The 26615-nt window shown below is 40.9% G+C and overlaps 1 protein-coding gene across 2 annotated transcripts in view; it reads left to right on the top strand.

The window, feature by feature from the left end:
- Positions 1-592: 592 nt before the first annotated feature.
- SH3RF1 (SH3 domain containing ring finger 1) overlaps positions 593-26615 on the top strand; it is a 181080-nt gene continuing 155057 nt past the window's right edge. The window contains exons 1-2 of one of the 2 annotated variants that reach the window (XM_060653806.3): positions 593-707; positions 2220-2706. In XM_060653806.3, the coding sequence (XP_060509789.3) occupies positions 2314-2706 (393 nt within the window). In that variant the 5' untranslated portion in view covers positions 593-707; positions 2220-2313. Of the gene's footprint in view, positions 708-1446; positions 1815-2219; positions 2707-26615 lie in introns of those variants that run through there. The other variant, XM_078445624.2, reaches the window with a different exon arrangement.

Below are 26615 nucleotides of genomic sequence, written 5' to 3'. Positions count from 1 at the left end.
GCCAGGGCCGCTCCCGCCCTTTCCGCGGCCCCGGCCCCGGCCCCTCCCGCGCCCCGGCGGGTCCCGCCCCGAGTCGTCCGTCCCGGGCCGCCGGGCACCGCTGGGCAGGAGGAGGACGCGGCCGGTCCCTGCCCCGTGGCGCCTTCCTTCTCCACTCCGTCGCCACTCCCAAAGCTCTCCCCCTCCGGTTGCTTCATCTTCTCGGGCGTGTTTTCCTCAGGGAAAGGCGCGTGCCCCTAAACCATCCCTCTCACTCGCTCTCGGGGACCCCGCTTCCTGGACTCGCGGCCCTCGCAGCGCCCCCTCAGGCCGCCGCCCCCATCGCGCCCCCGGGGGCGGGCGGGGACCGCGCGCAGGTACCTCAGCGCCCGGAGGGAGGCTGCGCCGGCCCCGCGGTTCCCGGAGGTGCCGCGCCCGCTCCGGGGGGAGGCGCTGTGGTGCGGGGCCGCCCCCTCGCGCCCCGGGCGCCCGCTGCGGCTCGGCCTCCTCCTCCTCCTCCTCTTCCTCCGCCCTCCTTGGCTGGGAAAGTGGGAGGCGGCGGCGGCGTGTGTGTGTGTGCGCGCGTGAGGGGGGCGGCAGAGAGGAGTCTCCGGGTGCCGCCGCGGCGTCAGAGACACTGCGCGCGGCGGGCGCGGCGGGGCCGCATCTGCATCGGTCTCCGCCGCCGCTGCGGGGCCGCGAACAAAGAGGAGGAGCCGAGGCGCGAGGTAGGGCGCGGGGCCGCGCGGGGGGAGCCGGCGCGGGCAGACGCTCGCGGCCGAGGAGGCGGTGGTCGGGGCGCTGGGCTGTCCGCCTGCCCCTCCGCCCCGGAGCCGGGACGGCGGCGCGGCCTCGCCGCCTTCTCCCGGCAGGAAGCTGCCCGGGCTCGGTGCCGCGGTCTCCCGGGGGGCGCAGCCCAGCACTCCCTGCCCTCCCGGAGGCTCGGTCTCTCTGGGGACTCCCGCCTCATCTCTGCGGCGTCACAGACGTTTCCCGGTGGCACTTCGTGGGGCTGACTTTCGCAACTTAAGGCTTCGAATTTATTTTTAAGTCCTTGAAAACTTCCAGCAGTCGTTCGGGGGGATTTGTGTGCCCGGCCTGACCCGAAGGGTGGCGGAGAGGAGGCTGCTGAAGGAGATCCCCGTTCCGGCAGCCGCCGGGCCGCAGCCCCAGCGCGGGACCCTCCCCTGCCGCGGGTCGGCGACACCTGGCTCCGGGGTGTGTCCGCGGCGAGCGGCCGCCGCGCCTCCCTGCGGGTCGCGGAGTACCTGTGCTCGGCGGCGTGGGAGAGGGGCTCAGGGGCTCCCCGCTCCCCCGACTCCGTCAAGAACATCCACATCTTGTTGCCCTCTTTCTCCCAGGCACTCCCATTTGCACTTACTTCGGAGGTGGGGGGGGGGGGGGGGAGCGGCGCAGGCACCGCTTTAAATGCTTTTTTTCCCGAATGGCCCCATTTTCCTATGACGCTCACAGTGTTCAGCCCAGCATTCCATTCTCAGATTCTTTTGGTGATAATTTTGCCAGATTTTTCTGAATGGGGTTAGGACGGGCTGGCCAGAGATCCGTTTCAGAGTTTGTCAACCGCTGCCCCCGAAGGGTGCTTTTTCTAGTTCAGCTGCTTGCAAGCGAATCTTTAGTTGTGTCCCTCAGAATTGTCAACCTTCGGCTCATTTTGGTTGGGCAAGATTAAGCAGTTCTATTTTTAAGACCGATGAAGAAACATATGTATTTAATATTGGGATCATTTACCACAGGCGATCACATGAGGCATGGTTTCTTAAGCACTAAAGTGGCTTCAAGATTGGGAAGTTTGTTGGCTTTAAAAATACTTTCAGGTAGAGGAAACTTTGAGTTGCTTCTGTTCAGCTTCTCGTATGAGTTGAGGAGGACTTTATTAAGGCAGCCAGTATCACTTTGAGAGCTGAAGAAGTTATGCTGTTTGTTGCATTTCCTAAATCCCGTTTCATTACAGGAATCCCATATAGAGCTTGATACAGCCGTTTCTGCCCAGTGAACTCCTACATATCTTTAGGGATTCGTTTCGAATTGTTTAAAAAGCCCACTTTGTGTTTAGCTGTTGACTTTGGAGTTCAGGAACCACATTCCAAAGCAAAGCTGCACTATTCAGAGGAAGCACTTTTGTGTACTTTTTTGGTTCTCGGGGCTCCGCTGTGAAACGTCTCTCCAAGTAACAATACTAATTTTCTGTCTTCTCTCCTCCCCCTCCCCCATTACTCCAGAGCGAAGTCTGAAATGGATGTTACATGAATCACTTTCAGGGATGCGCACGACTGTGAACATTTCTGAAGCCTTTTCTCAGTAGACGAGATAAAGATGGATGAATCTGCCTTGTTGGATCTTCTGGAGTGTCCTGTGTGTCTAGAGCGGCTTGATGCTTCCGCAAAGGTCTTGCCTTGCCAGCACACGTTTTGCAAACGATGTTTGCTGGGGATTGTAGGTTCCCGAAATGAACTCAGATGTCCAGAGTGCAGGACTCTTGTTGGCTCGGGTGTTGAGGAGCTTCCAAGTAACATCCTGCTGGTCAGACTTCTGGATGGCATCAAGCAGAGGCCTTGGAAACCTGGCCCTGGTGGGGGCAGTGGGACCAACTGCACAAATGCATTAAGGGCTCAGAGCAGCACTGTGGCTAATTGTAGCTCAAAAGATTTGCAGAGCTCCCAGGGCGGACAGCAGCCACGGGTGCAAGCCTGGAGCCCCCCGGTGAGGGTGAGTAGCCTGCAGAAGCAGTTTGGTGAATCAAGGTGGTGACAGCTACATTTTCTTTCTTTATGCTTCAGCTTGAGATTTGCTAAATCAGTTCGCTGCTAAGGAAGCCACATTTACTGGAACAGATAGGAAATTGTGCCTCGGCATTCTTTTTTTTTTCCTTTTGGAATGAGAGTGGATACAGATAACAAATTTTTGTTTTTTAAATTCTCTCCAGATAGCCGCTATTACCTTTTAAGATAAATTTTGGGAAACAGGTAACAATTATTCACTGAAACCTAAAACAAAGCAGTTTTTTGGTGCTCACGTTAAAATGGAAATTTGGTATGATTTTTCCTTTTTCATGGAGTTGGGGAAACCATAATCATGTATGGATGTATACATATATGATATATGTTGTAAATATGTGTGTGGGTGGATCATAATAGGAAATTAAACCTTAATTTGTACGTTGCATTGGGCCATTCCAGCCATTCTTTTGGTTTTATGAATGCACAGCACAGAATTTACTGGTTGGAGGAATTCTTAACAAATCATGGCCACAGGTAGCAGAGTTTCGTTGCTGTAGCAACGAAATGTCATTTAGGACTACAGTGTAACAGAGAATCTAGCTTTATGTTGGGTTTCATAGGGAGTGAAAAGAAATGTTTCCATCAGAATGATTTTTCTTGGGGTTTTGGGTTTGGGCTGAAATAATTTTAAATGAAGGTAAATATTTGGACAGTTACCACATTTTAAATTCCTAGAACGTAAGGTATTCTGAATAAATCTATATTATGTTATGGGTAATGGCATTCCAAGTAAGACATGTTTTTCTCATTTTTGTAAAAATAAAAAGTAGCTATGGGCATCAGATAATTAAAACAATTTCATTTTTGTCGGAAGAAACAATTCTAATGATTGGCCAAACTGATAAAATATATTTTTAAAGAACACTTAATTTGGATGAGAATATATATTTCTTTCTCAAATATTCTTGGTAAACACTCAAAACTGACTTATTTAGTGTTGGAACAGCCTATTGGGATGGCGTTAGACGGTATTAATTCACAGATGTGAGTGTCAGACAGCTACAACCATTCCCTCACTTTCTTCTCAGGCTCATCTTTTAAAATGATACAACGTGTTTCTATCACTAGATGTAAAATAGGAAGGTGTCTTAATTACTAGGAAACAGTTTCATTACTAGGCTATCCAGCTTCTTTTGATTTATATTTAATTTTTTTTGAAGATAGTGAGAACTTTGGGTTAGAAGACTGTGTGTTGTGAACTTGGTCTGCTTATAGTACTTTTCTTAGATTTCCTTTATGGAGTTTCCTGGTGCATTGGTTAATGTATATGGTCATTAATATTTTAGCCTCAGAACCAGTGATCAAGTTGATTATTTCTGAGACACCTGACCCTGGTCTGCTCAGCTTAATGAGAGAGTGGATTTGCTTCTTTTGGAGAGATTTTGTTTCCTTCTTAATTGGACTGGAGAGATTGTAGCTTCTGGCTATGGGTGGAAGCATCTTAGTTGTTGACACATTGCCTTACCTGTTGTGAGGAATGCACTGAATGTTTGGTTACTGATAAAACGGAATTTAAGAAAAGGGCTCAAGCATTTAACTTAACATGCTTTGCATTTTAAGTTTTCTTTCTAATAATGGAGATTGACTATGTAATGCTGTAGTGTTCATTTAGTTCAACTGCTAAACTTCCCATATTGAGCTTCACTTTTCTTGGGTAAACTTTTTTTTCAGATTTTGATGATGTTGCTGTTATTTTTCTGGCTTCCATGATTTCCTAATTTGCTTCATGTTTCTTCTTTAGCATGAGAAAAATTATTCACCAAGAAGCCCTGCTCAACTTGAGCCTTACACCTTGGATAAAATAATTGAAGTCCATAAAACAGAAGATGATGTCTGTTACGTTGCGGGGTGGGGAAGCATAGAAAGTAGAGGACAAAGCAAGAAACAAAATTATTCAGTAACCTGGGTTCATGCAACTGTTGCAATTCTTATAAAGAGAACAGTTTTATTTTTCTAGTCTAAAATAATTTCTCATTAGCAGTTACTGGTAGCTTTTGCTTTCGAGTATTCAAAAGAATCAGGGCTACATAAATAGTCCAAATACCTGAAAAATAAATACATCTCAGAAAACACTCCTTTTAAAAAAAGAAATCAGTAAGGTACAGACATGTGGAGGTTGTAATGCACTCTTTTGGACACTTTCCTGAGGTGAGTGACCATAATAAATCCCAAGCAAGCATTCTACTCTCTTAGATGTTCTGACACAACCGAGTGGTGCATGAGCCTGTTTCCACATGTTGCGCAAAGCTGAAAGTGATAACATGTGGAATGTTGCTTCAGTTTATTAGTTATGTTCTATGTTCCATTAGATTGTGACCATGTGGCTTCCTCATGTGTTTAGCCGAGGTAGATGGAGTGTTATCAGCAGATACGAACATTTCCAATGTGTGACACAAATCTTGTTCCCAGAATTTTAGTGTTTCCTGCCTAATATGAAGGAGAAAATGAAAGAGTGTTGGATTGGAGTCACCATGGGAATCTGTCAGTTCTTTAGCACAAGTAAAGAATTCTTCTTGGTTTTAGGCCAAAGTCAAGCAGTGGAATGAGCCATTGGGAGAGGGTGACTGCAGATATCTGTTCAAGTGGACTAAAAAATACCTGCAGAAGAGAAATAATATATAAATGTCTATGGAAAATTACATATGGAAAACATGTTTAAGTAATTTCTGCAGAATTATCACATAATAGAACAGTTAGATTTCTACTTTCTATGTGTGGTTCCATTCATTCAAGATCTATTAATATCTGTGCACCTTTCTATCTGTCTAGGAATTACTACTTAATGATTTCACACTGCCTCTGTTTCTTTTTCTTAAATTTTTTTTTTTAATGTTTATTTATTTTTGAGACAGAGAGAGACAGAGCATGAACGGGGGAGGGTCAGAGAGAGGGAGACACAGAATCTGAAACAGGCTCTAGGCTCTGAGTTGTCAGCACAGAGCCCGACGCGGGGCTTGAACTCACGGACCGCGAGATCATGACCTGAGCCGAAGTCGGCCGCTTAACCGACTGAGCCACCCAGGCGCCCCACACTGCCTCTGTTTCACAGTGAATTTATTTAGTAAAAATAGAGCACATAACCAGTGATTTACACTAATTTACACTTCACTTACTCTTTCCTTTAGCTAACAAATATTTATTGAGCACTTACTGTGTGCCAGGCACTGGTCTAGCTGCTCGGTAGAAAATGATGGATAAACCAGATAGAGTCCTGCTTACGAACTTATGAGTATGTATCAATTTGAACGACACCCATTAATGACATAATAACAATGCAAGTATGGAATTAAACTTGGTGAGTGTTATGACAAAGTGAGGGGAGAGGGTAGGAGAAGGATCTGTGTTTAGTGTCAGGATAAATATTGTGTGTGTGTGTGTGTGTGTGTGTGTGTGTGTGGTCTTCAAAAGCTTCCTTGAGGAAGAGGCATTTGAGCTGAGATCTTAAGGATAAAATGATATTAATTAGTTGAGAGAGGGCTGGGCAGGTGAAGAGGGGTTGGGAGGAGTATTCCAGTGTCCTTGATCTACAGCCCACTAACTATATGGCTCCTGGGAGGAACCAATATAAGCTGAGTGTGAACTAAGCAAGGGACAGAGACAGTGACTGAGATGAGGCCTCAAGTATAGTAATGTACAAGGCATCAAGAGGCACCACAGGCCATCTGGGGTCAAGGGCCAGATGAGTGGTATAGCTAGTAAGTGCTCTGCATGTGAGATTAGGGAAATGAATCATTAGGACTGAGATGATCATCAGGGCTGAGAACAGAAATAGGAGCTTGGTGTCAAAGGACTGAGAGAGAAGAAAGGGAATTCTAGATTTGGGGGAAACAGGTGAAATTTCTTCTGCAAGTGTGTAAAGTATGCTTTCATTTCTCCATAGCTATACTCACAACTCCTTTCTCTCCCTTATTGTTGACTCTTATGGGCTGAATTGTGTCCCCTCCAAATTCATAAGATGAAGTCCTATCCCCTAATATCTCAGAATCTGACTGTGTTTGGGAAATAGCAACTTTAAGGAGGTAATTAAGGTCAAATGAGTGGGCCCTAATAAAGTAAAATATGGGTGGGCCCTAATCCACAATATGATTCTTTTTTTTTTTTTTTAATGTTTATTTATTTTTGAGTGAGAGAGAGAGAGAGAGAGAGAGCGAGCTCAAGAGGGGGAGGGACAGAGAGAGAGAGGGAGACACAGAATCCAAAGCAGGCTTCAGGCTCCGAGCTGTCAACACAGAGCCTGATGTGGGGCTCAAACTCACAGACTGTGAGATCATGACCTGAGCTGAAGTCGGTCGCTTAACTGAGCCACCAGGTAATCCCTTTTTCAAAAAAAAAAAAAAAAATGTTTTTTAAATATTTACTGGTATTCTTATAAGAAGAGGGGATTAGGACCCAGAGTGAGACAGAGGGAAGACGTGTGAAAACACACAAAGAAAATGGGTATCTGCAAGCTAAGGAGAGAGGCTTCCAGAAGAATCCAGCCTTGCTGACACCTGGATCTTAGTCTTTTAGCCTCCAGAACTGAGGGAATAAGTGTCTGTTACAGCCAGCCAATCTGTATTACTTTGTTATGGCGGCCCTAGCAAAAACTAATATACTAACTGTGGATATACTCATAAAGGTCAGCACCTTGAGTGGCCTCAGTCCACTGCCCTTCAGACCTGGCTTCCCCAAAGATCTGCAGTGGTCTAATCCTTCTGTGCTCTTTACTCCAAGGTGCAATAAGTTTGAGAGGTTGTTTAGTACCTACTGCCCTCCTCAGCTGCACAAGTGGCCCGGCATAGTTTTACAAAATAGACAGGAGGTTTATGTGACAATAAACCAGATACGCAGAAAGTTTTAGAGTTGAGAGAAGGAAGTGTCAGGAGGAGAGAACTATTACTACTTGCTTATCTACAGGTTCTTCTGCAAGTGGAGTCTGGAGAGGGTGCATGTTACTGCATGTTGAGGCATGACCCAAAGGCCAGAAAGGGAATTGAAGGAAGGGTAGGGGAGAAAGACAGGAAGGACTACAGTGTGGCTCCAGCTAGGATTTGGGAAGCTAGTGCTATGAATTGCCTCATTGGCCATCTTTGACCTGCAGTCAGTGAACAGGTACCTGTGGAGAGTTTTTTTCAGCTCCATTCTAGGCTATGATCTGTCCTAGGACAGAGGTGGCATTAATGCATGTTCCTCTTGGAAAAGAGTTTACATTATGGGGAGGTAAAACACAAGAAACAGCCAACAAGGCAGCATATTGTAAAGCATCAAACCTTGGGATAAGAAATAGAATAAGTCTCTATAGTAAAGTTCCTGTTTCATGGCCCCTGGATTAACTGTCTGATCAAAGAGCAGATTGAGTGTGGATTAGAGTAGGCAGCCTACCAGTGACACAAGAATTGATGCCTTCATTCGGTGGATTGGATGAGGGAGACGTTAGGATATTTCTGAATGGCTGAGTTAAAATAGAAAATGTGTTTGTTTTTGCCAAACAATGTGTATTCCAGATGTTTTTGACTTATTTTATCATTTCATTCTTGACCCCTGCTTCAGTTCTCATGTTCATCCTGTTCCTGACTTGACTTTATTCCCAAATTAGGCTCAATGGCTGGGGCTTAAGGCTAAGATTTGGGACAGAGATAGAAGGCAGGGATGGAGAAGGAGTTTGCGGTGCATACTGATTGATAATTAAAAAAAGAGGGGCGCCTGGGTGGCGCAGTCGGTTAAGCGTCCGACTTCAGCCAGGTCACGATCTCGCGGTCCGTGAGTTCGAGCCCCGCGTCAGGCTCTGGGCTGATGGCTCGGAGCCTGGAGCCTGTTTCCGATTCTGTGTCTCCCTCTCTCTCTGCCCCTCCCCCGTTCATGCTCTGTCTCTCTCTGTCCCAAAAATAAATAAAAAACGTTGAAAAAAAAAATTTAAAAAAAAAAAAAATAAAAAAAATAAAAAAAGAAATGCTTAGTGACTTTTTTTTTATATCACACAAAGTATCATGTGACCATTATCATGTAAATCTCACAACAACCCTCTGAGGTTAAGTACTATTCTTATTTAAAAAGTCTCTGGGGCCTCTGGGTGGCTCAGTTGGTTAAGCTTCAGGTCTTGATCTGATGGTTCATGAGTTCGAGCCCTGCATGGGTCTCTCTGCTGAGAGCTCAGAGTCCCGAGCCTGCTTCAGCTTCTGTGTTGCCCACTATCTGCCCCTCTCCCACTCGTGTTCTGTCGCTCACACGTGCTCTCTCTCTCTCTCTCTCTCTCTGTCTCAAAAATAAATAAAACATTTTAAAAATAAAGGGGCACTTGGGTGGCTCAGTCAGTTGAGCGTCCAACTTCGGCTCAGGTCATGATCTCACGGTTCCTGGGTTCGAGCCCCACGTCAGGTCTGTGTTGACAGCTCGGAGCCTGGAGCCTGCTTCAGATTCTGTGTCTCCCTTTCTCTCTGTCCTTCCCTGCTCATGCACTGTCTCTCTCTGTCTCGAAAATAAATAAAACATTAAAAAAATTAAAAATTAAAAATAGAAAAAAATAAAAAGTCTTTAAAAAGAATGTGAATTAAAATTTTTTTAATGTTTATTTTTTGAGAGAGAGAGAGGGAGAGAGGCAGACTGCAAGTGGGGGAGGGGCAGAGAGAGAGAGAGAGAGAGAGAGAGAGAGAGGAGCAGGCAGAATCGGAAGCAGGCTCCAGGCTCTGAGCTGTCAGCAGAGAGCCCCATGTGGGGCTTGAACTCATGAACGGTGAGATCAAGACCTGAGCTGAAGTTGGACACTCAACCCACCAAGCCACCCAGGTGCCCCAAAAAGAATGTGAATTTTAAAGGGAGTTCTGGTGGTAAAACAACTCAACAATGTACATGTATAATGTTATGAAATGTGTATATTATTCCACCTCTTCATATGCAATTGTATGTGTATGCATATAGTTTTTTTTTTTTTTTGCTTTTTTACATAAATGGAATTTCATGTTTTGTGTATATGATGACTTGATAGTTCATTATTTTGTCTGGGAAACCTCTTCATATCTGAGCACATCTGTCTGCCTCATTAAAAACATCACACCTCTTTATTGAGGTTTAATATGTACACAGAGAAGTGCACCTATCTTAAGTGAGCAACTCATTGAAATACCATGCTTCGTTCTTTGTAAATGACTAGTATTTTTCTCCCTGTTTTAAAAATTAAGGTCATACATGTTCATAGTAAAAAAACTTAATGGTAGAAAAGGATGTAAGTTTCTAATCTCTCTATTCTTAATCTCCAAGAGTGATGACTGAGAAGAGGTTTGTGTGTGTGTGTGTGTGTGTGTGTGTGTGTGTGTTTTCCCAGAAAAAAAATTAATAGAAATAGGATCATATTATATGTGCTGTTCTGCAATTTGAGGTTTTCTGTTTGATGATGTATCTTTCATAGCTTTCCATATCTACTCTCACTGATGTATAAGAAGGCATTATGTACTATCATTCTCATTTTATGGATGTGGAAAGGATGGCTGACAGAGGCTGAATAACTTGTTCTGGATCTCCTAGCTTGAAAATGATAGAGACAAGATTCCACCTTAGGCCTGTTGGGTCCCAAGAGCTTCCTTCTCTTACCCACACTCTACTTAAGTGACAGACATTCTTCCTGGGTCCTGGTTTGTGGCTTATGACAGGGAAAGCTTTGAAGTGGGGGTTCTTGCTTCCTCACTGTCCTTGCTGTGTGCATTGTGGTTGTTGCTCTGAAGGGACAGATGAAACTCCTTTACAGTGACAGTGGGCCAGGAAACCAGACCGTTAGCTTGGTGCGTGGGAGGAGTGTGGTTTGGAGGTCAGAGGTTGTAGCCTCTACTTCCAACACTGCCATCAACCAGCTGCTTGGCTTCTCTGGGCTTTATTGTTTCAGCACAGGACTGCGCAACCTTAGGTCCCTAAGCTCCATGCAGGGAGTGGGGGGACAAGGATTGCCGAGTTTGGTTCATCTTAGGCTTTTCAGAATGCTTTGTAGTGTCTGGCGCATAGTATGCACTCAAAACGAGGTTTGTTGAACGAATGTTTTTAGTTTTCTAGGGCTGCGATAGCAAATCACCCCAAACTGGGTGGCTTAGAACAACAGAAGTTTATTTTCTCACAGTTCTGGAGGCCAGAGTCTGAAATCAGGATATTGGCAGAGTCATGCTCTTTCTGAAACTTTCAGGGGAGAATCCTTCCTTGCCTCTTCCCAGCTTCCGGTGGTTCTGGCAGCCCTGGGTGTTACTTGGCTTGTAGATGCATCACTCCAGTCTCTGCCTACATCTTCACATTTCTTCCCTGTGTGTCTGTGTCCAAGTTTCCCTCTTTTTACGAAGACACCAGTCTTTGGATTAGGACTTGCCCTAAACTAGCATGACCTTATTTTAACTTGATTATATCGGCTAGACTCTAGTTCCAAGTAAGGTCACATTCACAGGTACTGGGGGTTAAAACTTAAACATACCTTTTTAGGGGATGCAATTCAACCCATAACAGAATGAATGGATGCATGAATGAATGGTTGAGTGATGTGCATTCAAGTCACCTTCTAAGAATTCTTGGCTGTCCATTCTCTCAACAGTTTATTTATACTTAACCCCTTTCTTCGTGCTGTCTCCTCACCATCTGTAAAAACGGGTTAACACTTTCTCTACCTATTAATAGGTTGCCTTGTGGATAAATGCAAGAATTGATGTGCAAACATTTTGAAAATTATAACATCAATGTAAACGGATATATTATTATTAGTATCATTACTGTAAGAATTATCAGTCTTCCTCACAAGGAATGTGATACCATTTCTGTTCGGGGTAACAAGAACCAAATAACTGAGAAGAAATTGAAAAGATCACAAAAATGGATGTAGAACTACATAAAATGAGGACATGGGCTCAGTAATTTTGGTCCCTTACCTGTGAGAAATAACCTGATGAATGTTCATTCTCTTTGGCTACCACTTGGAGTTTCTTTCCCCATTTCCCCCATTTTTATTACTCTTCCCTCAGCCCTTATTTCTCCTGTGGGTGACTGAAAGAGAGGGAGGGAAGGCGAGATTATTCTATTGTTGCTGGCTGGACAGAGAAAGGGAAGACAATGAGAGAAAGTCTACTTTTGCTTTAGTCACAAGCCCTTGCCGTTCTTCCTGCTCTCTGAAAAGCCCCACCTCTGCTGCTGGTTCTCTGGCTTCAGCCTCCATCTCCCCCCCCCCGGTTCTAGCATCTGCTGGTATGGAACTTCTGTGGTTCACTCTTCTGCCTTCTAGACACCTTGCATTGTCCTTTCATACAACCATGGTCTGCATTTTCCAAGTGGCTAGGAAGGGGGAAATGGAAGAAATAGTGGAAGGTTAAACATAGGTCCAAAAAAGGTGGGGGCAGTGCAGTCTGTCATTTCTGACCTTGACTTCATCATTCCAAGAGTCCCTGGCTCTGCTTTGCATGCCTCCATTCCTTAACTCTCCTCCTCTGCCCCTAAGAATGCCTGCTTTTCCCCACCACAGTCAGACACTCACTGTTTATTAATCCATACTCTCTCCAGTCCATTGTATTAATATATTAAAAAAATTTTATTAACGTTTATTTATTTTTGAGAGAGAGATAGAATGCTTAGTGGGGGAGCAGCAGAGAGAGAGGGAGACACAGAATCCGAAGCAGGCTCCAGACTCTAAGCTGTCAGCACAGAGCGCCATGCAGGCCTTGAACTCATGAATTGCAAGATCATGACCTTAGCCGAAAGCTGATGACCTGAGTCAGAGGCTTAACTGACTGAGCCACCCAAGCACCCCTCCATTGCATTAATATGGCTTAAGTAACCCTGAGACAAAAAATGAAAAAGCATGTTTTATTTTAAGGTCAAGAGGCAAATGACTTTGTAATTCACTTTCTAGCAGGATTCTTTATGAGGGCCACCCTAGCAGAGCGACGTAGTATGCATAGTACAGTATAGTGAGCATACTTGTGATAGAAATATTATGTATAGCAACATAGTATAGTGAGGAACTGAGATGTCAAATCAGATACCATGTCAGGCAAGCCTCTTTTACACAGCAACCTGGGTAGTGAGGTGTACTTGTGATAGAAATAGTACCCTTGGCAACACCTTTGCTAGTAAGGCCCTCTCACTGTGGAACCTTAGACCCCTCAGCCTCCCAAAGCTTTTATCACAAAGAGTGTGTACTCCACTTTTTTTTTTTTTTTTTAAATTTCAGAGTCTTTTGAAAGTAGTAACCTTAAAAAGAAAAATTCTGAGCCTCAGTCACCCTTCCTGTGGTCCTGCAGTCCTCTGCAGCGTATGTGCCTGCCAATGCTTAGTCAAGAGGATGGCAGCAATTGCTTCATGAATGGTGACATATGGGTAGCTGTAAACACAGCCATCTTAAAGATAAATGTGTGAGTGGGCTCTTCCGGGGTAACAGGGAAGGGAATGGAGGTGCCATTTCAAATGGTTGACAGTAGGCAGTTAAGTAGTAGACTCTCTGAGCTGTGAAACATGGATAAAAGGGAGCAGAAGACTGTGCAAATGAATTTTCAAGTTACATTAAAAATAGTGCAGAAAGGCAAGGACTGTCACGTTTGAACATTTTTCTGTTAGCCCGAGGAAATAACGAAGTCCTTATTTTTTGCAAGGAAAAAATCCTTTTGAAACAATGTATGTTTATTGTTTATAATGTTGGAATGAATAAACAGGAGTGGGTTTTCATTATTTTAAGATGTAGTGAGTGTTCCTAAACAATGAAAAATATTTATACAGAAGTAAAATTAAAGTTTACTGTGTGTTCCAGATCTAATTTTAATTTATGTGAGGGATGCTCCCCCGCCCCCAAAATAGAGTAAGAATATCAGTGTGGGGTACCAGTACCCCTGGCATCTGTCTAAAATTTTTAGAAGTATTTGAAGACTAATATTTAAAAGTTGAACATTTGATTTGTTAAAAAGAGATACAATTCCTGTAGAGCTAAAAACATATGTACATTCCTAATTACATAACAGCTTACCATTTAAAGAATGTTAAAAGTTCTTTAATGGATAGTTAAGTATTATATGTGGTGAAATTATATTTCAAACACATTTTTATCTGCTCAGCTTATTCAAAGTGACATTTAGTTAGCAAATCTCTTAGTTTTTCTGTTGTTAAACTCATGTTTTAAGCACACTTTTGATTATTTCTAGTATTTCATATGGTTTTACTTTTTTCCTCCACAGTTGAACACAGCTAAAGAGCTTAAGTCTATAGGCTAGATATTTTTGCTAATTTTTGCCTAATTATTTTCATTCTGTATTTCATTGTAGATGATGCTATGTAGCTGGTATTACTACTTTCATTTTTTCTCTCTTCATTTTTATAAACAAGTATAGAATATTAGATGATATTAACAACCTTAGGTCTATAAAGAGCCTAGGTCTTTATATAGGTCTATAAAGGTCACTTGTATAACCTTAGGTCTATAAAGGTCACCTGTATAAAGACAGTGATGTTGCTGAAACTCAAGTGTTGATTGAAAGACATCATCATGTGACAGCTTGAAATGTTTACATATTCCAAGAAAGTCCAACTCTGATATCAGAAAGTGTTGGGTCTCAATATGTGAGCATGAATACGTATGCTGTGTAGAAGTTGGGGATCACTTACATGGTGGCAAGAATGATGGAGACCTGGTTTCTAGTCCTGGTTGTATGACTGACTTTATACACTGGTGATTTCTCTTCTATAGGCTATAGTTTCCTTTTGTAAAATGAGGGCTTGACTGCTTGAGTTCCTTTGCTTCCCTGACATTTTTTGAAATAATTACGCTAGCAAAGGCCACTTTGACATTGAACATGCAGAGCAAACTGAGGTTGGTGTCTGCATATCACCTTGGTGCAATGAGGTGAAATGTGCCTCTTACAGTCACCCATGGACACCAGACCCTAATATCCCTGAGGAGCCCACACTATTTCTGCCACAGGAGCCTTCAGAGGAACTGTTGGATAATCTGGCAGTTTAGATGTGAGGCAGAGAAGAAAAGCAAGGACAGTTTAGTGAGCCTGACTTGGTATCAAGCTCCAAGGAGGGCAGTATGCTTGATGGGCCTCATCTCCCTGGACTGATCTACCTGTATTCTGCCTGAATATTATCTTCATGTAGTTGTTACACTGCCTAAAATCCTGACGGAGATGGTCGATGTTTTAAAATGTTCTCTGCTCTCTGGAAGGGTATGGAATCATCTAACCATGTTGCTTTTCCCATTCTTACTGACTTGGAGAACACCTGTTCTGATGGACAGTATTCTTCATGCTAAAAGGGAAAGATGGTGGTAAGTGAGCTTCTTTGGGGTCAGACAAGCCTGGGTAAAGAGTGCAGTAAGGGGCTTAAGTGGGGTGACCATGTAACTTATTGTCTACACTTTTGAGCTTGAAGGGATGCTTTTGATAATTTTGCAGAGTCAACAGGGGTAAACTGGGTCTGTCTGGGGCAAACAAGGCCATATGGTCACCCTAGCTGAGGGCAGTGTGAGTGAGCCCAGGAAATAGAAGAAAGTTTCATCCAGTATGGGGAAGATGCCAATGAACACAGAAGCTCTTTCAAACATTTTCAGGGGAAATGCAAGGGAATTGATTTCTTCCTCTGAATGCTTCTTTCTGTGGGCTCTGTGGTTTTTGCTGGAGAGAAAATGTGATGTAGTAGGAAAGGCAGGGGATTTAGCAATAGGCAGACCTTCCTCTATTCTTTGTTATCTGTGTGGCTCCTGGGCATGTTAGTTCATTAGCCTAATTTCTTCATTTGTAAAATGGTGAGGATCTGCTTTCCAGGGTTGTGAGGATTGTATGAGATAAAGAATGTTAAATGCCTAGGACCTAGTTAGATATTCAATACATGTTAGTACCTTCTGTTTTTCTCTCTTCCCAGAAATTAGAACTTTTAGTACCTTGTATCGGTTATATTGTAAAATAAACTGTGTGTGTTTGTGCACGTGCATGCGGGCGTGTGTAGTCTGGTAATTTAATCAGTCAAGTTTACAAGGTTAATGCCAGAGGAGATTTTGTTCTCTTTTAAACAGACAGACTTTAGGCAGACAAGCTGATCGTCACTTAGTGACTGCACATGATGCTACCTATTCAGTTTAAATCCTGGTTCTGTCACTAACTGTGGTGTGATGTGCTTCTCTGGGCCTCATCTGTGAGAAGAGATGGTGAGCAACATGATCTCTCATACCTCTTTCTGTTCTCTCATCCTATAAGAGACCCAGCCAGTGGGGTTCATTATATATTAGACCATCTGTGACTGTTTTCATTGCCTGCCTGCCTTCTTCCCTTCTTTCATTGTGGATATGGGAAACTAATAGTTCAAATAATTTAAAATACTGGTCTTTGATTTTGTTCTTTGGTGTAGTATTAAAAAGACTTAGATCTCTAAAACTTCTGTAAGGGAAACTAGATGTGCTTTGTAGTGCAGTTCTCATTTTTAAAAATTAATGTTAGGAAGGATTTTTATGCCATCACATGGGTCCTTTAATGCCATGTTGGATATAGAATGCATGTGTGTGTTTTATTCCTTTGTGGCTGATTTTTACCATTTCCTCCCTTTCCTGCCCCTCCGTCAATACAGCATTAAGATTATGTTCCTTAAGTAGATATTACTGGTCAATTTAACCATGTTTTGGTTATTTTTATATCTCCTATCTAGAGCAACTAATTGTTATTTTTATGTGATTAGAGCCATCTCAGGCTAAATGAATGCATTTATGTAACTGATAACTTTCTGATGAATTTTGAAATGCCACAACAGTGAAGAGCCTCGCTGTGTTCCAACTTTCAGCAAGTTTGTATATATATATATATATATTTTTTTATGGAGCTTCTATTTATAGTTAAAATATTCACTTCCTGAGTTTGAAGGGTAAAAAAGGACACTGAGTGAAGATTTTATGAAGATGGTCATCTACTGTATTTAAAAGGTCTCTTGAAAAGGACATTTCAAAAGCTCGTTGGTAACTTATTCCTGTGCCTTGCAAGCTTCATAGCCAGGAAGTTCTTTCTTTTGTATCAAATACAAATCCCTGTCCTTGCAATTTAATCACATTCTTCTAGTCCTGTCCTTAATGGAAAAGAAGTGCTCCCTTGTAGGCTCTCCTTCATAACCTTGCAGGCCTTCATGTAGCCAGACCTCCTCCCTAGCCATCTTTTATCTGGCCCTAATAACTGCATTTCCTTTACATGTCCTCTTAGGACTCATTTCCTAACATTTTAATCATTTTGGACGCTCTCCAACTTCTCATCTTGCTCGGGTTCAAGTCCAGAATAGCTCTTAGCATGGTAATAAAGTTCTGAATAGATCATCATTCTGTGGAAGGCTATCACATGATCCTCCTGAGCATGCTGCTTGTCTTTACTTCTTGATGCTGTGTGTCTAAAAATAACTCACTACATTGCTGATTCATACTTTGCCTAGATCATCAGTTTCTTTATTATTATTATTTTTAATGTTTATTTTTTGAGAGAGAGAAAGACAGAGCACAAGTGGGGGAGAGCAGAGAGAGAGGGAGAATCAGAAGCAGGCTCCAGGCTCTGAGCTGTCAACACAGAGCCTGACACAGGGCTTGAACCCCTAACTGCGAGATTATGACCTGAGCTGAAGTCGGCCGCTTAACCGACTGAGCCACCCAGGCTCCCCCCCTCAGAGTTTCTTTTATATAAATTTGTTTTCCTTCTCTTATTTGAGTGGTTAGTTTTTACTACCTTTCTAGTTAAACTGCCTCCTGTTGTTTCTATAATCCTTATGGTGGTGGCAGCAATTTGCAGCTATCAATGGAAACTGAAAAATGTCCATCCCAAATGCTGTCTCTTTAGTAGATACTTGTAATTATATCGGTTTGATCTTAAACACATATATAACCTGTTTATCATATTTATTTTGAGTATCCTCTGCCCCCCATTTGGTATTTGATTGTTCTCTAAGTAATTGTGTTTTAGTTTTGTCTCCTGCACCAAGTTATAAGTAACTCGAGAGCAGGGACTCTTGTGTTGTAGGTCTTTTCTGTTCTTTACTGTTGAAAACTAGATGTTCAGTTCAATAAGCACATGTTGATGGGAATGATAGATTCTTCACATTCCAGGATCTCAAAGTTCATTTGAACACATTCACATCTTCCTAAGAGAGAGTGCTTAACCACATGTATATTTTTGGTGCACTTAATCATCCTCATTTCTCCATTATTTAAGTCCGCAATGAAAGTATTACCCAAACGCTGGGTAAACCCTCATGAAACTTGGCTGTAATTGGATCCTGAATAACAGTTCACTTGAGGGTGGCCCTTGAAACATTTGTGTTGCATCCACTATGGTGGTCTGGAAATCATGTTTTCCTAGTTTTATTAGAAAGAATGTTCTACCGAATTGAATCAAAAGCCTTACAAAAGTTAAAATATGTGATCTGTTATCTCCTTTCCCCTAGGCACATCATCGTTCTGACAAAGAGGAAAATGAAATGGATCTAATAGGAATTAGCTGTCCAACAGTCATGTTGATCTTTACCAAACATCTTGTGATTTCTCTGCTTGCATATTTACTTTAGGAATGCAACTATTACATGTAATAAAGGCCTCTGTTTTGATGCAGATTATCTATATACAAGTAATTCCTGTGGGATAGGTAATCCTGTGGATGATAGGAAGCACAGGTAATGATGTGGTTTGCAATAGCACCTCCACATTCTAATTCCCATAAGAGGCAACATGCACATTCAAAATAAAATTAAAATTTCGAGAATGAAGTGGAAAGGGAAAAAAGAAAAAAGGGCAGTTAGAAGAATAAATTAGCCCCAAGGGACTCTTTCCAATTCCTGAATTATAAGCCAGCCAGCTATGATACGAAACATGACAAGAACTGCAGGCTCTTTAGTTCAGATACGTGCAAGGCTGATTTTCTGTGATTGTTAATGTATCAAATATTTAACTAAAATGCATGGAAATACCTCCAGTTATTTTACTTCTCTCCGGAGACTAAGCTATGTGATACCTACAAATAAGGAACAGTAGGTCCACCTAACATTTCATTATAGATGAAAGAGAATGGCTTATCTTGGGGAACAGCACGTCAGGAAGGCTTGGTAACTTTAGATATGTGTCACGCTGTGGTTTTTAGGTATGCAGTGAATGAAGAGCTTTGTGTGGAAGGGGTAAGAATGCTAGGTGAATACTTATTATGTAAATTTGTATGTGTTGCTGGGTTTATGTAAGTTTCCTCTTTGTGATCCCAGCTTTCTTTATTTCCTGGACTGAGTGGCAAGTTTATTTTTCACATTTACCTGATATGTAAATTTGTCAGCCCCCCCTGGTGGCTTTTTTCTCATTCCAGTTTGGTGGGGTCAAGTCAGTATCTGGGCATCATTAGCAATTAGCTAGTGTCTTGTTTGTCTAAGTACAGCCATGGTGTAAGCCACCCAGCCCTTCTGAAACTGGGATTTTTTGGACCAGTTTAGGATTTATTTAACATGTGACCAGTTTAGGATTTATTTAACATGCCTCATGTTTAGTGATATATGTTGAAATTAAGAATGTATGAAAATAGAGATTGTGTTCAGTGCATGCATGTATCAGTCATTCAGTACACATTTCTTCTCTGTGTCTGGAATGAAGGGTCATCGTTTCTTGGCACTCTTACCAGACATACTGGGATATTAAGCTAAAGAATAGAATAGGTGGGTTAAAGATAGAGGCCAAAATTGATTTATGGTTTGACACTTAATATCAATTTTCCTAGTCAGTCGAGTGTCATCTGACAAGTTTGCAGCCATGTACTGGATGATACAGTCTGCACAGGTGGGGAGTAATTAGATCACAACTATGTATCTTTAGCTTTAGGATGAAAATAGTAGCAATTTTAGTTTGACAGCAAAATCACTTTTAAATGGTCATGAAATCATTGTAAGAGCTGATCATATGGAATAATGTATGTCTGATTCAAGAAAATAAATTCTTCACTATCTGACCTTGAGGGAAAATATGTAGCAAGATGTTTTGTGATCTTGAGTAAACTAATGAATTTGAGTCAGCTACTATTTTAGTGAGTGTTCTGTTTGTCGCATCTAGGTTAGCGATGAATGAATTCACTCTTTTGTCAAATAACTTGCTTTGCATTGATATCATTGTTTGAAAAAGTAAGCTATAATGAATTTCATAAGCTGGAAAATGCAACATGCCTTAAAATGTGAAAATGCTGGGCTTCCTTTTATATACTGAAACATTGGTTAATTGCCTTTATTTTCCACATCTGATCAAGTTCTTGAGTCTCTGGACAGCATACCAAGAGTCCTTAGTTCCGTAGATATGCAATTTATCATTTACAGTCGTCAATTGATAAATATACTTATTTGGCACAAACACATAGGATCAAAGGTAATCTGAACAGTATACAGGTTTGATTAATGAATACACTAGACTTTTCCTTAAGGTTTGAACAAAGAATGGTATCACAAACAGTTTTGTTAATAAAATAAATAGGGGTTAAGGATTGGAACTGTTTCTAGTAGACTGTGCAGCCCTAAATCATTCAAAAGTAATGAAGCAGTTTTCTGAAACAGATTGTGTTTCCTTACGAAGGAAGCCACCTTTGTTCCATGTCACTGATGCATTCTTTATAGGTGAGGTCACTCTGCATTGCTGATATCTTTTTCCTTTCATAAAAGGGAGATGTGGACCGCTCCCAGTGCATTCCATTTCTCACAGTCCATAAAATAAGGCTTAAATGTACCTGTCCATTAAAAGCTTTTGAAGGACGAAAGCCAACCTCACAGGCTTTGTGAACCATGAATTGACAATAAAAGACAGTATGCTTCTGTTTTTCAAATAGCCTGTTTAAGGACAAAAGAACTATTCACTCCTACATGACTTTCATGTAGTTATAATAAAAGATAGGAGGATGGTCATCTTGTTTTGTGCATAATTTTAAGGCTGTTCGACTGAGATTATCTGAAACAATAGTTTTCATTTATTCAAACTAATAAAGTCACTGAGAGGAATGTATAGTATAAAATATACAAACGTCTTTATGTCTGTTTCTTTAGATAGAATTAAATTTAAGAAGTAGCTCCTCAACCCCCACAAAACCTAACAGGTTAAAGCATTTACAGAGTATGGATTAAGCTATTGAAGCTAACTATTGAAATGGTCTCCTAACTAATCTTCCTCTTCCACCTGTGTCTCCTAGAGATGTGTGGTGTGATGTGTGTGATGTGTGATGTGACACACTGTTGCTCAAACTTAGATAATGGTCCATTAGATTGAAACAGTATAACTGAGCCGTATCTTTTCCTCCACTTTATCTTTTAAGCTTATGCATTTTACTTCAGCCATACAAGTTTTCTTGTTCTTCATCAAACCACTCAGACCTGGGGCCATTTGTACCTGCTTTTTGTGAAGCCTGGAAGGAAGGTCGGCTTTTACCCAGAGTTCAACATGGCTGGCTTCTTTATTTCAGTTTGATTTCTTCTCAAGTGTCCCTTCCTTGGGAGGGTCTTCTCTGACCACCATACCCAATCTTCTAGTCTGATAGGTTTATTTTTCCTTGTAGCGCTTATGCCACTTATATCCATTTAAAATTAAAAATTTGTTTGCTTTGTTCCCTCCCCCCACTGCCCAGTAGACAGGAAGCTCTATGAGGGACAGGACTTTCTCTAAATTTATTCCTGTCAGTATACCCAGCAGCTAGAACACTACCTGGTACAAAGTAGGCCCTCAGTAAGAATTTGTTTAGTTAACAAATCAGTGAATCAGTTACTTGATGTATGTTGGTCTTAACTCTGCAAACCTCATGTTGAAAAAATATGGCAAATGGAAAAATGATTGTCAATTGTTCAGATGTTTAAGTTGGAACTAAAAATTTTTATAGATGAGTATATTAAAGTATCATATTTGCATATTTGTTTTGTTTTACGAATATAAATGTAGAATTATTTAAAAAATAATCTTGCTATAAGCAGTTTTTTTTCCCAATGCAAGAGATGAGCAACATCATTTCAAATTATAGCGGTATCTCTGTTTTTTGCTTTTGGAAATGAATACACACCCTTTATAACTGATGGTGTCAGTGTGCTTGAGTACTCATATTTTTAAAGGTACCCAGAACACCAGACAATGAGAGCATGGAAAGGAGCCCTGTCTTTTTCATATATTTCTGCAAACTCCTATACTTAACATATTCTTTGGAAGAGAAGTGACATTGTTTTCTGTACCTAAAACTGTTTAAGGAGTGGGTGGAAACACCTATTAATCTTGGCTGTGTCGTGACTTGAGAATATTTCCTCATAGGATATAGTGTAGATTCAAATTAGCCTTCAGATATCGTTTTTTTTCCATTGCAAAATAATACTACCGAATTGTGGGTTGATTCTGTTGAGTGTCCTGAGCCTGTTGGTTAATATCAGAAATGGATTTTTTCTAATCTAATCATTGCTACATACATTACATGTAAAATTCACTTAAGGGTCTCTGTGTAGGCACATAGAAACATGTCACAGTCACATGTTTCACAATTACTATCCTTAAACCTGCATGTGTTTTAGCTTACTGACAAGGAGTCAGCTTGCTGTAAATTTGTTTTTCCCATTGTTAGCCTGTGTGCATCCAGTAAGGGAATGGATCTTCGTATTTTTTTCGCCAACAGGTAATTCTGTGTTTTATCATGTGTTGGTACTCAGTCTGCTTTCCATGTAGAATTAGAGGACGTTTCCTCCATCCATTAATGATTCTGGGGCCATTCTACAAAGTCACTGTAAATAGGCCCATTCTCCAGGCTCTGGCTCCCAACTTCAGTCTTGCCTTACATTAACCAGGCTGTATGACCTGTTAATTGTGTTAATTGCTGTCCCCTGGATCACGTACACACCCCTAATGTTGCTGTGGATTATCCACTGTTCATTTAGTCAGTAAATATTTACTTGGGAGAAGATCCTGAGCTAGTTTGACCACCTCTTCAGTATGCACTGCAGTCTGTCCAAACTATCAAAGTTGATATTTTTTTTTTTTTTTGGCCCTTCACTTTTTTGTTTGTCTCTTTTTATCCCCCCCAGTTACCTGCTCCCAGCCCCATCTCCAGTTTCAGTGTCTGGGTCTTTGTGTTATAGTCCTTATCCTTTTCCCAGTGAGCACATCATATGTCTTACTGTCCTTTTAAAAATTCCTTAACTGCATTTGACTTATGGTAGAAAAAGCAGTGGAGAATAAAGCACATGGTAAAAAGTGGCATTAATAGTATACTTCTCAATTTTTCTGCAAAATGGAACTTTATCTCTTTGTACCTTCCCATTTTAGATGAAGACCTATGAGATTATTTCAGTTTTTCTACAGCAGTCTTGCAGGATTGTTGTATTTACCAGGGATTATTTTATAGATGAAAAAATTTGAATTGGCCTTTAGTTTCCGAGTAAAATAATTGCTAGTTAAATGACTTACATTTGTCGATCAGACCTAGTTAACATAAGTTTGTGTCTGTCTTAAAATAAAAGTTGAAAAATTAAATTTGTTCCTTGATAATTTGATTTGTAGGAAGTGGGGAACAAAGGATTCCAAACAGAGCTTTTAAAATCAGTTCTAATTAATTGCATGTGCAGATGCATCAGCTAAGATTGGGAGGCAATTAGTCTAATTATGTTTAAAATACAGTTGCATGCTTAAATAGATAATCACACCCTCAGGCCTGCCTGTCTTTTTCTACTTTCTCCTTTAGGCACGTAGTGAATTTTTTGGCCATTAAGCATGACCTCAGCAGTGTCTATGGAGCAGAACAGAGTGACAGAATGCAGATGAGCAGGATCACACATTCTCCTGGCTCACAATCTGATACTTCGGTGATAATACCTACACACACCTAGATAGAAAGATTAAAATATACTAGGGAAAATTTATGTTTTGCTCCCCCCACCACTTCCAAATCTTATTTTTTGCAAAGCTGAGTTCTCTTTATGAAATCTTTTTTTCATACCCCAATTTGGAGTAAACTATGGTTGAGTCCTATTCTGAATGTTATGAAATAATTTGAGTTTCAGAGTAAAACTTGAATAAATAGCACCTTGCCTACCAGCATACCATTTGCATGACTCAGTTATAGGCAAGGTGGAGGGGCCAGGAAAAGTGTCATCTGGGGAAGTAGTTTCATCCCATCGAGGTCTTCAACTGCTGCAGTTTACAGTGGATGTGACACCTTTGACAAACTATTTTTCTTTTCAACTTAAGCAATTGATATTTGTACAGGTGAATGAACAGAGATGTTTTTCTTGCCTTTCATTAAAAACTAATGTGACCATTTTTCTCTTCAGTAGATTCACTTTTATTGGAAGACTCTATTGAAGGTGGTCTTGTATAAATACTCCCCTATTGCCCTTCCTTTGGTTTCTGGTAGCATTAAAAATGATTTATAAATTACATTTTCATTTTATAGGATATCCTGCAGTTACAAGACTACAGTCTTTTTTTTTTTTTTTTTTTTTTTTTTTTTTTTTTTTTTTTTTTTTTCAACGTTTATTTATTTTTGGGACAGAGAGAGACAGAGCATGAACGGGGGAGGGACAGAGAGAGAGGGAGACGCAGAATCGGAAACAGGCTCCAGGCTCTGAGCCATCAGCCCAGAGCCTGACGCGGGGCTCGAACTCACGGACCGTGAGATCGTGACCTGGCTGAAGTCGGACGCTTAACCGACTGCGCCACCCAGGCGCCCCAAGACTACAGTCTTTATTACCAACCTACCACAGTGATTTTGCTTTTTCTTTCAGCTGCTTTTGCTGCATTTCTGGCCATATTATTTGTAGCAGAAACTGAGGTTTACTATCATTGCTATATTTATAACTGGATTATGTGGTTTTCTCCATGTAGGCACAAACAGGATCTTGAGGGTAGATAGCTTAGTGATGTTAGGCCAGTTGAGAGTTTTGCTTTCTGGACTGTTTTCGCTAATCCTGGTGTGAGAACATAGCCTACTTAATCTGTGGCTATCAAAATATAATGGATTTAGGTGAATGAAGACAAATTTAGATGGAGATTTGAAACACAGACATCTGAATATGTAGATTATTGGTTAATATGGCTTGTGCTCTAACTTGAGTACGCACCATCATCAGGGCCTTCTGTTCATACTTCATACATAGACACAGGCCTAAACCTAAGTAGATTTGGTCAGAGGTGACGGTGCCATTTTACTTCATCTTTTGAGATTACCCTGTGAAAATTGGTAGTTAAAGCTGTGTTGAGAAGTTTATTCTTCCTTTAGTCTTTGATACAAACTACTCTTCTTACTGTGGTAAACATAAGCAAATTGCTTTAAAATTTACACCAGTGTAGGAATTTGGTTTACAATACAGCAAAAGATAAATGTATTATTTTAGCAACTATTTGATGCTAGTTATGCTATCATTATGATGGAATATCTGCTTACACAATATGGGTATGTTTACTGTAGTATATTTACCTCTGTGTGTTGTGATTTATCTAAGTATGTAACCCATGTTTTTTGCATAACCTTTACTAAAAACTGGATGACTCACGTTTTTTGGTTTGTTATAGTTTTAGTATCCCTCTTCATGCTGAGTGTTATATACCACCCTCTTTGTTCTTATTAATAAGATGTTAAATGATAGTACAATTTAAGGATATTAGAGGGATTAGGAGAGTATAGCAACAGAACTGAAAACCATTGATTAAGTTTGGAAAAGCTTAGTGCTACAGGGTTGTCATTGTGTCTTGGTTAAATTTGTGCAACTCAGAAAAAATCATTGTTCTGTCCTATATATTATTTTATTAGATATCCTTCGTGTACAAATCAGTTTATCTTAAATATTTCCACACGCATTTTGGGTAGTTAGGGCACTGTATTTTATGTGTCTTTCTCCTTCAAGTGATGCTGGTTATAGTGAGATGAATTTAAATTTATTAACTTATGGTCTAGGAAAATTTAGATTGATTGACATTCTGGCATTAGCAGTATAGTATATTCTTGAGTCCACAAAAAAGATGTATTGTGAAACTCTAGAATTGGGGAGAAAGAGATCATCTGTCTAGTGGCTTAAAAAAAAACAAAACAAAACTGGGAAGAGCTTTTACAAAAGCAGCAGGAAGTACTTACTGAATCAGCACTGGTCCATTGTGTGGAGGGGTTTGCAGATTTCTAATTAAGCCACTGAATACTTACAGTCCTCAATTCACATGGAAAAATTTTAAAATGGTGGTGAGGCGCGTGTACGTTCCTGTGTTTGTGTAGGGGAGCTGCTTGTAATGACTTGATAGTGAAAATTAGAAAACAAACAAACAAACAAACAATGTATGTGGAAACAGCAAGCAAAATTGAAATAGAATGTCTTTAAAAAAAAGAAAGGTAGAACAACAACCAAAAAGTCATTCCATGTAATTTTGAGATCAGACAAAGGGATGGCCAGAGCATAATGGGAGCATGTAGAAGCCTGTTGCTAAATCAGAAATGAACAGGAATGCAGTTCAAAACCTCATTTACTACTCTTTAGTCTGTTGCCCTAGAGACAGACTTAACATATTGACTTTGGCAACTCCAGGGTAGCCTGCCATGTCTGCAGTTATTTAAGTGAAAATCTGAATTTCTGACTTAAAAATATAAGTTTACTGTAGTCAGTGCAACCAATTACATTTGTGGTTGGGTGGGAATTTCCAGAAGGTTCTAAATCATCTTATGGAGAATAGTGAAGTAAATGGATCAAATAAACAATTCTGATTCTAAAAAGTTCAGATAGGAAAACACAGTAAGTGAAAGCAAAACTTACTGAAAACCCAGTGTAAGAGCTGTTGAGACTGATTTAAATTTCAGGCATCATCTCACTTAGTAGCATGAATGAGGTAACTGGAGAACATAGATAACAAAATTAATAGTCAGGGGAGTGCTTAAAATA

The sequence above is a fragment of the Panthera onca genome, chromosome B1 (genome assembly GCF_046562875.1).
Source record: "Panthera onca isolate mPanOnc1 chromosome B1, mPanOnc1 haplotype 2, whole genome shotgun sequence".
NCBI lineage: Eukaryota > Metazoa > Chordata > Mammalia > Carnivora > Felidae > Panthera > Panthera onca.
The sequence above is the reverse complement of the archived record's forward strand: the minus strand, read 5'-3'. Positions and strand labels throughout refer to the sequence as shown.